Raw genomic sequence first — 15,858 nt, 5'->3', positions numbered from 1 at the left:
GGCCATTTTAGGTGTAGTCGATACCGTAGGTTTCGGTTTCGGTTTCGATCCGGCCTGCCCAGCAAGTATGTCCGTGGCCGGGCCTGAAGGCGGGGCCGTGGCTTGCGGTACGGGTCTTGGGTAAGGCCAACTGGCGATCCCGTGACCCGATCGTGATCTTCGAAACCTTCGGGGCATAGCTCGTCCCCTGAGCTATCTGCCGCGGCCCCATAAATCTCTTCGACGTCCCCTACCTCGTCGACATATTCAAGGCCTTGATCCACGACTCCGTCGTCGTCTACCGGATCCGCCTCGACCTCCGTTTCGGGTGGGGATATTTGGAGATGATGACCCTGTTCATCTTCTTCTTGGTCGCCGAAGATGTTTTCTGGATCCGGGGCCGCTTGTCTGGCCTCCAGGCGCACCGCGCGCCGAAGCTTGAGAGTCTTTTTCGACCTGAATTGTGCGCAAGCCTTGCACTTGCCGTCGTCATGGTCCGGTGAAAGGCATTTGTTACAGACCGGGTGAAGGTCTATATGTGGGTACTTGGACCCACAGAGCGGACAGTACTTAAACGGACTCCGCTCCATGCTGGAAAGTCGTGGTCGTTTCGCGATGAGAAGGTCTCGATGTCCGAAGAGTGATAAAACTCCGCTGAATCCGACTCCAAGAGTCGGAAGAACTCGAGACCGTGCGCAAACAATACCGACGCTATAAATACAAGGCCTTTTGGCCTTAAAAAGTTAGTTTTACTCGGTTCCGACAGAGAGAAGTCGAGACCGCATCCGAACCCAATGGCGGAAAAAAACAATCTGAGGATGGAGCCGATGCCCATGCGCACTGTAGTCCAGGGGAGGAGCCACCTATCTCAGGATACTTCGAAGACTCTTCCAGGACAACAATGTGCGATCATCCGGACCCAACACTAGGCGGCGATCTAATGCTAAGATATGAATTTAGCAGCCCACATGCCTCGAACCACCTCTTAGGAACACTGGACAACTGCTCTGTTTTGCTGTTCTGGCATTGTTTCTACCAATCACCCGTTTTGCTGATGGGACCTAGGGATTATTAACAATCTGAAAACATCCAGGATTCTCCAGACAAATGCCCTTCTTCTGTTCTTTCTTCAGGTACAGTGGCCACTGACTGCTGCTAACACACACCTAGTGTGGTTTCATTTTTGCTCTCCTGATAGGAATTTGGACATGGAGTCCTACCTCAATAGCTCTACATGTTTATGAAGTAAACACTTAATGTATTTATATTGGTAGTAAAAGGCATTCAGCTCCTATGGTAAAGGGGTTTCTTACCTGTTCACTACCTTCCATCTCCCCATGGACACTGCTCAGTGTGTTTCCAGATGTCAGTTCTTCCCAAGTAAATAGGAGTGAATCCGTTATTTCACCAAAGGGGTTAAAATCAATTAGCCAAATCTTTCCCTGCAACCATAAACAAAACAAAAAAAAATGTCAATGTAAGACTTCTGGTCTTATATTTCTTTTGGTTAAGACAAACGTTCACCCTGCTACTATAGTGCAATTACAACAAGTCTATTGTGTCAAAGATTTTCATCACCCCAGCTCTGTCCAATGTCCTCTGGTGGCAAGGAACGAGATGAGAAGATTAAAGAAGTATTGGTAAAGTCAATAGGTCTCGGCAATCCGATAGCTATTGGTGTTGTCAATGTCAATGCTTTTAGCCATGTTGAATAGCAGCACGGCTGCTGTTCAACATGCCTGAAAGGTATGTAAAACAAGCATTTACAATGCAATGGTCTCGGCATTATTAAAGGTAGCGCTATTGGCATTGCTCATGAAATTTTTTTTTTCTTTCTTTTTTTTAAAATCATAAATAAATGGCATTGTCATTTACATTGCCAATAGCTTAATCATTAAATAAATGGCATTGTCATTTACAATGCCAATAGCTTAATCGCTTGCAAATGCATGACCTATTGCATTTACACACACACAAAGCCACCCACCCACACATACAGAGCCACCCACACAGAGCCACCCACACAGAGTCATTCACATAGAGCCACCTACACAGAGCCACCCTCACACAGACAGAGCCACTCACACATAGAGCCACCTACAAAAAAAGCTATCCACACAGAGCCACACGCACACACACACAGAGCCACACACACACAGAGCCACGTACACACACACACAGACTGAGCCACACACACACACAGAGCCACGTACACACACACACAGACTGAGCCACACACACACACACAGAGCCACGCACACACACACACACAGACAGAGCCACGCACACACACAAACACAGACAGAGCCACGCAAACACACACACAGAGCCAAGCACACACACACACACACACACACACACACACACACACACAGAGCCACGCACACACACAGACAGACAGAGCCACGCACACACACAGACAGAGCCACGCACACACGCAGACAGAGCCACGCACACACGCAGACAGAGCCATGCACACACACAGACCTCACTCTGACCTGACCTCAGACTCTGACCTGACCTCAGACTCTGACCTGACCTCAGACTCTGACCTGACCTCAGACCCTGACCTCAGACCCTGACCTCAGACCCTGACCTCAGACCCTAACCTCAGACCTTAACCTCAAACCCTGACCTCAGACCCTGACCTCAGACCCTGACCTCAGACCCTGACCTCAGACCCTGACCTCAGACCCTGACCTCAGACCTCAGACCCTGACCTCAGACCCTGACCTCAGACCCTGACCTCAGACCCTAAACTCAGACCCTAAACTCAGACCCTAACCTCAGACTCTGACCTCAGACTCTGACCTCAGACTCTGACCTCAGACTCTGCACTCTGACCTCAGACTCTGCACTCTGACCTCAGACTCTGCACTCTGACCTCAGACTCTGCACTCTGACCTCAGACTCTGCACTCTGACCTCAGACTCTGCACTCTGACCTCAGACTCTGCACTCTGACCTCAGACTCTGCACTCTGACCTCAGACTCTGCACTCTGACCTCAGACTCTGCACTCTGACCTCAGACTCTGCACTCTGACCTCAGACTCTGCACTCTGACCTCAGACTCTGCACTCTGACCTCTGACCTCAGACTCTGCACTCTGACCTCAGACTCTGCACTCTGACCTCAGACTCTGCACTCTGACCTCAGACTCTGCACTCTGACCTCAGACTCTGCACTCTGACCTCAGACAGAGCCATGCACACACACAGACAGAGCCACGCACACACACTGACAGGGCCACGAATAACTGAGCCAGTCTAGCTTTTCCCATTCAATTCAGTCAGTTGAAGGACTCCTTTAGCCGTGCATGCTGCAAGTAACCGAATGCAAAGCCTGGTTATCGCTGACAAGGGTCTAGCAAACTTGGGAACTCAGTTGGGTCCCCGACTGACATAGAAAGCAGCGGGGGACCCTTCAAGCATCTACGACGAGTAGCCGTACGTGAGATGTCCTACTGTCCTGACGGAATCCAGCTGCCCGTCCTCCCAAAGCTGGGGCCCGGTTAGGAACGCTGGCTAGCCTCAGTCATCCTTCCCGCCCCACTTCCATCGTTATGCGACGGACAAACATCCGCACTGCCATATTCCAGCCTTAAATGGAAGGATCCCTCGCTGGCGACGTGGATTTGACCTCAGACTCTGCACTCTGACCTCAGACTCTGCACTCTGACCTCAGACTCTGCACCCTGACCTCAGACTCTGCACCCTGACCTCAGACTCTGCACCCTGACCTCAGACTCTGCACCCTGACCTCAGACTCAGACCTGACCTGACCTGACCTCAGACTCTGACCTCAGACTCTGACCTCAGACTCTGCACTCTGACCTCAGACTCTGACCTCAGACTCTGCACTCTGACCTCAGACTCTGCACTCTGACCCCAGACTCTGCACTCTGACCCCAGACTCTGCACTCTGACCCCAGACTCTGCACTCTGACCCCAGACTCTGCACTCTGACCCCAGACTCTGCACTCTGACCCTAGACTCTGCACTCTGACCTCAGACTCTGCACTCTGACCTCAGACTCTGCACTCTGACCTCAGACTCTGACCTCAGACTCTGCACTCTGACCTCAGACTCTGCACTCTGACCTCAGACTCTGACCTCAGACTCTGCACTCTGACCTCAGACTCTGCACTCTGACCTCAGACTCTGCACTCTGACCTCAGACTCTGCACTCTGACCTCAGACTCTGCACTCTGACCTCAGACTCTGCACTCTGACCTCAGACAGAGCCATGCACACACACAGACAGAGCCACGCACACACACAGACAGGGCCATGAATAACTGAGCCAGTCTAGCTTTTCCCATTCAATTCAGTCAGTTGAAGGACTCCTTTAGCCGTGCATGCTGCAAGTAACCGAATGCAAAGCCTGGTTATCGCTGACAAGGGTCTAGCAAACTTGGGAACTCAGTTGGGTCCCCGACTGACATAGAAAGCAGCGGGGGACCCTTCAAGCATCTACGACAAGTAGCCGTACGTGAGATGTCCTACTGTCCTGACGGAATCCAGCTGCCCGTCCTCCCAAAGCTGGGGCCCGGTTAGGAACGCTGGCTAGCCTCAGTCATCCTTCCCGCCCCACTTCCATCGTTATGCGACGGACAAACATCCGCACTGCCATATTCCAGCCTTAAATGGAAGGATCCCTCGCTGGTGACGTGGATTTGACCTCAGACTCTGCACTCTGACCCCAGACTCTGCACTCGGACCTCAGACTCTGCACTCTGACCTCAGACTCTGCACTCTGACCTCAGACTCTGCACTCTGACCTCAGACTCTGGACTCTGACCTCAGACTCTGGACTCTGACCTCAGACTCTGGACTCTGACCTCAGACTCTGGACTCTGACCTCAGACTCTGGACTCTGACCTCAGACTCTGGACTCTGACCTCAGACTCTGGACTCTGACCTCAGACTCTGGACTCTGACCTCAGACTCTGGACTCTGACCTCAGACTCTGACCTGACCTCAGACTCTGACCTGACCTCAGACTCTGACCTGACCTCAGACTCTGCACTCTGACCTCAGACTCTGCACTCTGACCTCAGACTCTGCACTCTGACTCTGACCTCAGACTCTGACCTCAGACTCTGACCTCAGACTCTGACCTCAGACTCTGAATTCTGACCTCAGACTCTGACCTCAGACTCTGACCTCAGACTCTGAATTCTGACCTCAGACTCTGACCTCAGACTCTGAATTCTGACCTCAGACTCTGACCTCAGACTCGGAATTCTGACCTCAGACTCGGAATTCTGACCTCAGACTCTGCACTCTGACCTCAGACTCTGCACTCTGACCTCAGACTCTGCACTCTGACCTCAGACTCTGCACTCTGACCTCAGACTCTGCACTCTGACCTCAGACTCTGCACTCTGACCTCAGACTCTGCACTCTGACCTCAGACTCTGCACTCTGACCTCAGACTCTGCACTCTGACCTCAGACTCTGCACTCAGACCTCAGACTCTGCACTCAGACCTCAGACTCTGCACTCAGACCTCAGACTCTGCACTCAGACCTCAGACTCTGCACTCAGACCTCAGACTCTGCACTCTGACCTCAGACTCTGCACTCTGACCTCAGACTCTGACCTCAGACTCTGACCTCAGACTCTGACCTCAGACTCTGACCTCAAGGGGCTCGCGGGCACCGCCTAAGCACTGTAGCTAAACACAGACGACACACCCCCCACCCGGCCCCAGCTGGGTCTGCACCCCCCCACCAGTGGTGCCATCCTGAGCCTCTCGCTCCTTTCGCCTATGCCCTCCCCCATTCCATTTCCCAACTGCAACCAAGGCGCATGGGGAGGGGGGCAGGGGGGTCCGCGGGTGCATTGAAGTGTCTGCTGCGGGCATAGGCGAAAGGAGCGAGAGGCGCAGGATTGAAGTGGCTGATTTTTTAAAGTAAGCTCCCGGCTGGGGAATAAAGACTGTTTTACAGCATGCAGTCCATCACACGCTGAAATGGCGGCGCTGCAGGCAAGTCAATGTCTTAAGAAGTCTGACAGAAGTGAGAATGTTTTTGGTGTGGACGACATAAACTTTGTAAGATTTGTCAAAGCTGTGGCATACAGAACTAAAAACGGTCGGAGACATGGTGTTTTTTGTTGTTGTTGTTTTTAAATACATGTACAGAGAAAAAACATACGATTTATGTTCCCGTTGCTTCAGATTGACAATAGTTAAACGTGCGGACCCTTCTGGTGAATTGTTTCCCTTGCCAACCCGGGTGCTGCTGCAGCTGAAATGTCAGGAGGGATTTCTGGCGTTTGTGAGGGGCAACTATGAAATGGAGTTTGTCGGTGGTGTTCCGTTTGATCGTGCACCAGGTCGGCGCTCGTTGGCCTCAGGCGCACCTCCTAATTTTTTTTCTACATTAATACGCCGACACGCGACGGACTAATTATAGGCCTTCAAACGCTCCATCCGGCAACAGACACCGGGAGGGGGGTGGGAGGGGTGAGAGATTTTTGAGGCAGTCAAGTGTTGGAGGTGTACGAGAAGAGAGTGAACGTGCGTGCCCGTGTGGCTGTGTGCTAGGGCTTCACAGCACACGGATGCAGAACTGCTCTAGACATGGAGTAATGGCGGATGGTGTTTGCCGTAGGCAAAGAATGGAAGACATTGTGCTGACATAAGCCCATTGGCACATAATCTACCGTGTATTTGCCATTTCACCTGCAATTATTTGTAATTATTTTCCCAGACTGCAAACTGAGGTAAGAGGCCAGCAAACTAATAACGAGGAAAACGAGAGCAGCCTACCTCAACCTTACCAGCAGCAAAATGGCGGCCTCAAGCTTCCGAAATTTTTCGGATTCGGGGGCGTGTTTTGCTGTCCTGAGTGACGGACGACGTCACGAGCTAAAGAACAGCAAAACTTACGTCCCCGAATCCAAAAGAGACGGGGCTTGTTTGGAGTGACTCCCTTCTCTTCCAATGGCTGGCCTCCGTTTAGGAAGCCAGACAATGGAAGCGAACGGAGCAGAGAGGCGGGTTTAAACTGCCCTACTCCAAAACATAGGATCTCCGGACCGGAAGCTGCGCTTTGCGCAGCTTATAGGTCCTTCGAACTAAAAAGCGCTACGACGCAGCCAGCGCTGTCTGCTTCATAGCACTTTTTTGACACGCCGAAGGGGCGGGCCAAACAGAACAATGGGGGGAGGGGGACACAACGGGGAGGCGAGTCAAGCAACACAACAAGGTAGGGGGTGGAGGGCGGTTAGGGAGAGGGTAAGTGAAGCACACAGCAGAGGAGGGGTGGGGGGGATCTTAGAGCCGGTACACCAACCGAGCCCTGGAAATATTTGCTATATAAATCATACAACTAATATCACGTAAAATATGACAAGACTCTTCAAAATTCAAAAACATTTCTTTGTTTACCACGTGGAACGTACAATTTACATGCCTAGATAGGTGCAATACTTACAAGAAGTAACAAGCATTGGCATAGCCAATAGGTCTCGCCTTTGGGACCATGTAAGTAAAAAAAAAAAACTGAAGTGTAAGACGTCACGTTTACATTTACTGCATCCTAAATACGAAGTTAATGTAAACGTGAAGTCTTATACTTCATTTTTTACTTACAAGGTCCCAAAGGCGAGACCTATTGGTTATGCCAGGAGTCTGAAAATGCAGGGTCACAATTTCCTCTGATGTAACTTCCTGTGATACATATGCTAATTAGAACAGCACTTCTTTTTATTAGGACTTATGCCCAAAACACCCCCTGCCGTATGTTATATAGTTTCACACAACATTACCCTGTGCCACAACATCCCACACACCTCCTTATGATACAACCACACATCAAACTAAACCAAAACAGACACTATAATGGCACACATCAAATTCCACCGACGTTCACAACTTTACACGAAACCAGTTCACAACATCTATCACCACTCCAAACTTTATCACACTGTACCACACCACTCATTGAACAACATCTTGATTGGTGATACTTCTTTCAACATTATACTGATACTGTAATTTGGAATAACAAATCACATTCTCAACACAAGTTGCAACACTACACTACACTACATCACATCATATCCACATACACACAACATACTAAACCTCATAATACCACGTACCACCGCACCAGATCAATCAACAGCACAACAGAGTACACCACCCAAGACCAGGTCTTTCCACCACAATAAAAAATTCTGCTTTTCTGTTCCCAATGTACCCATGATAGACTTGCTAAAGATATGTAAGGAATTAAGATCCGATATCACTTCCACTGAGGTCATGGGTTGTGGTGCCACTTCCTGGGATGCCGCACGTGAGGTCACACGCTGTGATGTCATACACTGTGATGTCACTCGACATGATGCCACTTGCAAACTGCCATACTTGGTTAGTCCTCTTAGTCCCCTCATCTGTTTTTTAGGACTTATGACCTGTAGGCAAGCCATGAAGAAAGGATACAGGTGCAGCTATCAATAGGGGGCAGCAACATGGACAAACCCAGTATTTACTCAGAGACATAAAACAAGTACATGGACCTGTGCATTCTTATAGGTAGCGTGTCAGAAAGTAGCCCCTCACTCAGCAGATCTAACACACAATGCTAGGTGGCTTCGTTTTCCTATTCAGTTCCAAATGCATATTTTCTCTAATTCCACATTAGAAAATGAACCGCCCTACATTTTTGTTCGAGTTTATGTCCTGTTTCAAGGCGCTCCATTTCAGAGCCTTTATGCAGGGCAATGGCTTCTAAAAAGGTGTCAATGTTATGAGAACACAAAGAGTTGATGAAGATCTGTACGTACTCCTCCCACGGGGCTCGTGCGTGTACGGAGCCCCGCCCCTCCAGTATGACACAAACAAGTCATCTGCTATAATGATGTTATAGCAGAAAAATTCGATTTTCTCTTCGCAAACAAATGGCCTTAATGCACGCCCTGTTCACCATGCACGCACAATATGCTTCCCTCTCGAGGTGCCCCACCCCAAACCCTGGGTCTCGACTGTCACTGGACAGTGCCCGGGGGTACAGACAGCACACCTTCGACTCTAGGGGAGACACCAATGAGCAATGTTTTAAAATTTTTATTTATTGCTTATATTTTGCGCCCATTGTGATGCTTCCATAGACCCCTGCGCACGTCACACGGCTCCTCCGGGACTATTTACATTAATACCTTTATCAAGTTCATCTGTTACGCCCTTTGGCCGGCTAGTCATGATGCGCATGTGTTGGACGCCCTTGCGGGAGCCACAGGTCGAACCTACAGCGGGAGGGCCCCTCACCCGCGGCTCGTGAATGTGGCAGCACTATCCCCGGCCCCACCTCAGCCCCCGGGGCAGCGGCGACAGAAAACGCAGGGACTGGCTCCCGAGAGGAGTAGGGTAGTCCTCCAGGGGAAATGGCGGGGTGTTCCCAGTACAGGCCGGTGACCCTAAAGGTCCAGTAGATCTCTGGTGCTGGTAGTGTCAGGCCAGAGGAAGTAACCGATTCAGCCCCAGCCCTATCAGCCTCATAAAGGGCCCCTAGAATGTCAGGCATTTTACTGCCAATTAGGCCTTGACCTTAGTATCAGTTACCATTTATGAACTCCACACAACAAACTCCAATGCATCTTGCCGCTTTAACATCAAATTCTTATTCCTATAAACTCACAGGTACTTTTTATCGACTTCAGAAGGATGATGGCTGAGCCAGTCTAACTGTGAGTCAGTGTGCGTGTTGCACGCCGTTGTGTGCAGCAGTTGCTCAACCAGCCGGACTATCTGACTTGCTTGATAGCCGATATTGATTTCCCCTTCCCTGTGAAGATGTCTGGGCAGTATGTCAGCCTCGCTGCCGGCTGTCCGTGGTAGCTGTGCCGCGCAGGCTTAGATGGGCAGGCGGCCTTAATGGAGCGCGATAAGTGCCCGGCATGCGAGCCCACCGTGGCCTCCTTCCGGCACTCAACTCTTTCCGAGAACTAATGCCACAGGTCTTAAAATATTTGTAGGTGTGAACTATGACTCAAGCAAGGAAGAATTTCTTAGGATTTGTCTGACAGACTTGGAAAATGGGAGAGGGCAGTGTGTCATCCAAGATTAAACATCGGGGCCCCTATGATTAGTGAAAGTGGTAGCAGGGGGAGGGGACTTGGGCGATTTCCTTACGGGAGTGTGCGACCATATGGCGCCACCATATGGCGCCGCGCGCTCCCGAGAGGAAATCGCCAAGATGTGCATGCATTGCATTGCAAGCAATGCAACGCGTGAACTTCTTTGCTGAAAAAAGCTCTGCAGATGGCATTAGGTCTCCTCCTATGCAGGGCATGTGCGCTGCGTAGGACAAGACCTAAAAATGTAGCAGACATGAAACAATGCAGTGACTTAATTTAGATAATCTGATACAATAGGGTCCCTGAAAGTTCAAATGTTGCGCACATTAATACTACCATTGCTAGAAGTCATTGTACTTTATATGGAGCTCGGGAATAAAATAAGAGGTATTTCTTTCCTAAGCGTTCCACTGAATTACTATAAACACTAAGGGCCAACAGCTCACCAACACACAGGTAGAAAATAAGGCAGCACTGCCTCGTGACCACCAGCCTAGGCTTCCTGCCTGCTATTTGCAGTCTTCAGCCCAGTCCTTAGCTAAAGCAAGTCTCATCACTGAGCTGTGTCAGGCTGAGTTCCCCTTCTTCCACAGCACTTGTTGCTGGCAGTTTGTATGCGACATCCACACCTCGGTACCCCCTACTCACCCACCTAAAGTCAGACAGGGGGGTAGAGCCTATAAGTATAAGCTGTAACATTTATAAGGCACATTACAGCAATGCACTGAGAAGTACTTATTAAAAGTGATAGTTCTGTCCAACAGTCCTACAGAACTCACATATTTGAAAGCAATTTATGCTCGATAATGAAGAAAAAAGTTTTGGTGAAATTAAATATTTGCCCAAGAGCACACAACTTAAGTGGAGAATTCATCCAGGTTTCTAAGTTTCACTTTGTACAACTCTGCCAGTACATATGTATCTATTTGTCTTTCATTATGTTAAGGCTTTGTTTTTACCTGTTAGTTAATTTTCTGTAGTTTTTAAATAAAGCGCAAACTTGACAAAAGGCAGAGCGCTTTACATAAGCACTAATTAAATTACACAAGCATTGCTTATAGTTATGAGGCGATTCAGCGATGTACCCAGAATCACAGGATGTTGGTCTGACGCCGAGAGGGTTGGTAGACATGGGCACAAAGAACAAGTTACTTCCTTTGGTAACACCTTATCTGGTAGAGACTATCTAGAAGCAGATTACTTACCTTACAATTATTCCCAGATGTTAGATTGGATCTGAAATGTTTTCATGAGTAGTACCTCTGTGTGCCAGTAGGTGGCGTAGTTCGGCTCTGTGTGGGGTCTTTGGCATCATATGAACCAGAAATTATGTTTGCGGTGCCTAATAAGTCACCAGGCAGGCAATGTACAAGTCCCTTACCTTCGGTAACGATGAACAAGTTACTTATCTTCGGTAACGATATATCTTTAAGAAACATTAGTTACTTATAGATTCCTTACCTTAGAATTATCCCCAGGCATCAGACTGGATCCGGAAAGTTTTTTTTGTCAGCAGTACCCCTGCGTGTCGGAAGGTGGCGTCGGTCGACTCCGCATCCGTGTGGGTCGCATGGATGGTGTCGCATAAGTTACTTAGACGCCGCCCTCGTGCGCGGACGTCCGTTCTGTACACAACTTTCCGCGCCAGGAACGCAGAGCCATGCAAGACACTGACCACTGGTGCACAAAACTAGGGTCCAGCAAGAATGACCTTAACCCTAGAAATCAGTCCGCAGAAAGGGTAGGATGGGTGGGCCGGTAAGGAATCTATAACTAACTAATGTTTCTTACAGATATATCGTTAATAAAGGTAAGTAACCTGTTCATCTGAAAGAAACACGTTAGGTATAGATTCCTTACCTTAGGAATAGATACCCCAGCAATACCAACCCCTGAGGTGGGTCTGCAAACCAATATCATACCAAAAAGTCCTGGAGAACAGAACGGCCTAAGAAGCCGTCTCTCCGGACTTGGCTGTCCAGGCAGTAGTGTTTGGTGAAAGTATGCAGTGATGCTCATGTAGCTGCCTAACAGATGTCATTCAGGGGAACTCTCTGACCCAAAGCCGTGGTGGTAGCCGTCGCCCTGGTGGAATGTGCGCGCAGCCCCACTGGAGGCTCCTTTTTAGCGAGAGAATAGCAGGCTTTAAAACACAAAACGACCCATCTAGATATAGTCTGCTTGTGTACGGCTCAACCTTTTTTGGCGCCCACGTAGCAAACAAAGAGCTGGTCATTCACCCGGAACTGTTTGGTGCGATCCAGATAAAAGAAAAGTGCACGTTTTGGGTCCAGGCGGTGGAGCCTCTCTTCCTCTTTCGAAGGATGCGGAGGCGGAAAGAAGGTGGGCAAAGTGATGGTCTGCCCGATGTGGAAGGCAGTGACAACCTTGGGCAGGAAACATGGACGAGTCATTGAAACTACCTTGTCCGGATGTACAGACAGCAAAGGAGGCTTAGATGAAAGAGCCTGGAGCGCACTCACTCGTCGTGCCAAGGTGATGGCCACCAGGAATGCAGTTTTAAGCGTTAGAAGCCTCAAAGGACAATTGTGAAGCGGCTCAAAGGGAGCGCACATAAAATAGGTTAAGACTAGGTTCAAGTCCTACTGAGGCATAACGAAAGGAATAGGAGGAAAGAGGTGAGTTATGCCTTTCAAGAAACGATTTACCACCGGGGACTTGAAAAGAGAAGGCTGATCCGGAAGCCGAAGGCCGGCAGAGATGGCCAAGAGATAGCTCTTGATAGTGCCCAGAGCAGAGCCCTGCTGGGTCAGAGAAAGGAGGAACACGAGGACCTCAGAAAGAGGGGCAGAAAGGGGAGCTTTTGCTGTGCACCATGCCACAAACTTATTCCATCGGCAGGCGTATACCGTCTTAGTGGAGGGAGGTCTGGCTGCCAAGATTACATCACAGACTTCAGGAGCTAAGTCAAATAACGTCAACTGCCGCCGCTCAATCTCCACGCAAGGAGGTGGACGCTGGACAGGTTTGGGTAGAGGACCATCCCCTACTGCTGCAACAGGAGATCCTCCTGAAGGGGCAGTCGGATCGGTGGATCGATGGCCATGTTAAACAGCTCGGGATACCAGACTCTTCTTGCCCAGTCTGGAGACACAAGAATGACTTGGGCCCAGTCGCGCTTGATCTTTTTCAGCACTATGGGCAGAAGTGGTATAGGCGGAAAGGCATATATTAGACCGCAACTCCACTCGAGAAGAAATGCGTCGCCTAGCGAGTGCCGCCTTGAACATTCCAACGTGCAGAATTGCTGACATTGCGCGTTCTCTTGAGTGGCGAATAGATCTAACCAAGGCTCTCCCCACTGCTGAAAGAAACCTTGCACCACCTCCTAGTGAAGAGGCCATTCGTGATCCATCATGCACCGGCGGCTGAGTTTGTCCGCCCCGGCGTTCAGGGAACCTGCCAGGTGCTGAACCACCAGGGGCATGGCCTGATGTTCCAGCCACGTCCAGAGGCAAAGAACCTCTTGACATAGGGTCCACGACTCCACCCCTCCCGGTTTGTTGCAGTACCACATGGTGGTGGTGTTGTCGGTGAAGACCTGCACCACTCTTCCTTTGACAGAAGGAAGAAATGCTTTCTGTGCAAGACGAATCGCCCAGAGCTCCAACAGGTTGATGTGGAGCTCTGACTCCGCTGGAGGCCATAGGCCTCTGATTCCTGCCTCGCCCATGTTGCCGCCCCATCCCAGAAGTGATGCATATGTCACCACTGTGAAATTTGGTTGGGAAGCAATCCTGGTTTGTTAGCCATCACTGCAATTGCTGTGCAGTGCCCTCCGAGATCTGGACATCGGAAAGATTCCCCTGATGCTGCGCCCACTTGAACTTCAGGTCCCACTGCAGAGCCCGCATATGCCACCTGGCATGACCCACCAGCAGCCTCAAGGTCAATCTTACAGAAACCTGGGATAGAGGCTGAAACAGCGGAATCATAGCCCGAACATCCCGGACTCGCTGCAGGAGAGGATAAGCCCTAAACTGTGCTGTATCCAGAACTGCTCCGATGAAAAGGAGCCTTGAGAGGGAATCAGGTGCAACTTCGGCTCATTGATAGTGAACCCCAGCGAATGCAGGAGGTCCGCCAAAGTCTGGTTGTGGGAGACAACAGCCTGGGGCGAACCTGCCTTCAACAGCCAGTCATCGAGACAGGGGAAGACTGGAACCCCTGATCTGCGCAAATGAGCTGCAACCACCGCAATCGCTTTCGTGAACACCGAAGGGACGCTGGTAAGGCCGAAGGGGAGCATGGTGAACAGAAAATGCTTGTTACCTACCGTGAACCATAGGGAACACCTGTGGGCTGGCAGGATGGGAATGTGGAAGTAAGCGTCGTGCAAGTCCAACGCTACCATCCAGTCTCCATGGTCAAGGGCAGATAGGATCTGAGCAAATGTCAACATTTTGAACTTCTCCTTCCGGAGGAAGCGGTTGACGACCCTGAGATCCAAGATAGGACACAGACCTATGTCCGTTTTGGGCACCAGGAAGTAGTGGGAGTAACAACCAAGACCTACTTCTGAACCAGGGACTCGCTAGATAGCTCCCTTGGCCAAGAGAGCCGTAACTTTCTGACGGAGAAGGGCCATGTGATCCTCTGACATGCAATGGAGTGTTGGTGGCATGGAGGGAGGGATAGTCTTGAATGGGAGGGAGTAGCCCCCTCCGACTATCTGAAAAACCCACCTGTCCGACGTGATGTTGTGCCAGTGGGAGAGGTGATGGCGGATCCTGCCGCCAACTGGCAACTAGTGGCCCTGAAAGGTCGGACTAGGAACGCTTAGAGGCTGCTGCAGATGGGGCACTAGTAGACTGGCCCACCCGTTGGCCCCCAGACCAACTGCATTGGGTCCCAAGTCCCCGGCCGCGCAAAGGCTGGGTAGCTTGCCCCGGCCTGTTGCCCTGGGTGCAAACTTGGTGGGGCACCCATTCCGTAGCCACGAAAGGGGCAAAAGGCAGACTGCACAGGACGAGAGGTGGCAGCAAGGCCCGAGGATCGAGCCGTAGCTCTAAAATCCTTAAGGCGCTCGGGCACACTGTCCGCCTTGTCGACGGCTATCAAAGGGCATGTCCAAAAGAGTCAATTGGACATCCCCAGAAAAGCCAAAGGATCTCAGCCAGTCATAGCGCCTCAGGGCTACCGACGTAGAAATCGTTCTACCCAGCGAGTCGGTGGTGTCCAGCCCACATCGGATGCCAAACTTTGCTGCGTCCCTCCCCTCCGCGACCGCACAGGAGTGTGTGTCCCGGCCTCCTCCAGGCACTGTGGCAGCACCTGCACAACCTTGTCCCACACAGAGTGGGTGTAACGGTCCAAGAGACGTTCAGTGTTCACCGACCGCAGTCCTAAGCTATTGGAAGAAAACATAATCTTCCCAAGAAGGTCCTGCTTCTTGGATTCCCTATCTGGGGGAGCAGTAGGGAACGCACCTTTGGACGTTGAAGCTTGGACCACCAAGCTCTTGGGGGAAGGGTGTTGGGAGAGGAAAATTGAGTCGCCGGGGGGTGGAGTCGGGCAATCATCCTATCCACAGGAGCCCCTGAGCTGGGCCTGGACCTAGTGCCCAAAAGGATGTCTGTGAGGGCCTCATTGAAAGGCAGCAGGGGCTCTGAAGAGCATATTGCCGGCGGAAGCGCCTCAGCCAGGAGATTAGTCCTGACTGCCACGGTAGGAAGCTCAAGGCCCAAGGCCTCAGCCACCCTATGCAACACCACAGCGTAGGAGGCTCCCTCCTCCGTGGCCACGGTAGAGGGAGAATGCATGCCAAGGT

The 15,858-nt window shown here is 50.8% G+C and overlaps 1 protein-coding gene across 1 annotated transcript in view; it reads right to left on the bottom strand.

The window, feature by feature from the left end:
• CDC123 (cell division cycle 123) overlaps positions 1 to 15,858 on the bottom strand; it is a 458,927-nt gene that overhangs the window by 48,738 nt on the left and 394,331 nt on the right. The window contains exon 11 of the mRNA XM_078674168.1: positions 1,293 to 1,421. Coding sequence (XP_078530294.1) covers positions 1,293 to 1,421 — 129 coding nt within the window. The remainder of the gene's footprint in view (positions 1 to 1,292; positions 1,422 to 15,858) is intronic.

The sequence above is a fragment of the Lissotriton helveticus genome, chromosome 1_1 (genome assembly GCF_964261635.1).
Source record: "Lissotriton helveticus chromosome 1_1, aLisHel1.1, whole genome shotgun sequence".
Classification (NCBI taxonomy): Eukaryota; Metazoa; Chordata; class Amphibia; order Caudata; family Salamandridae; genus Lissotriton; species Lissotriton helveticus.
Note: the sequence above shows the minus strand (reverse complement) of the source record. Positions and strands in the feature narration are given on the sequence as shown.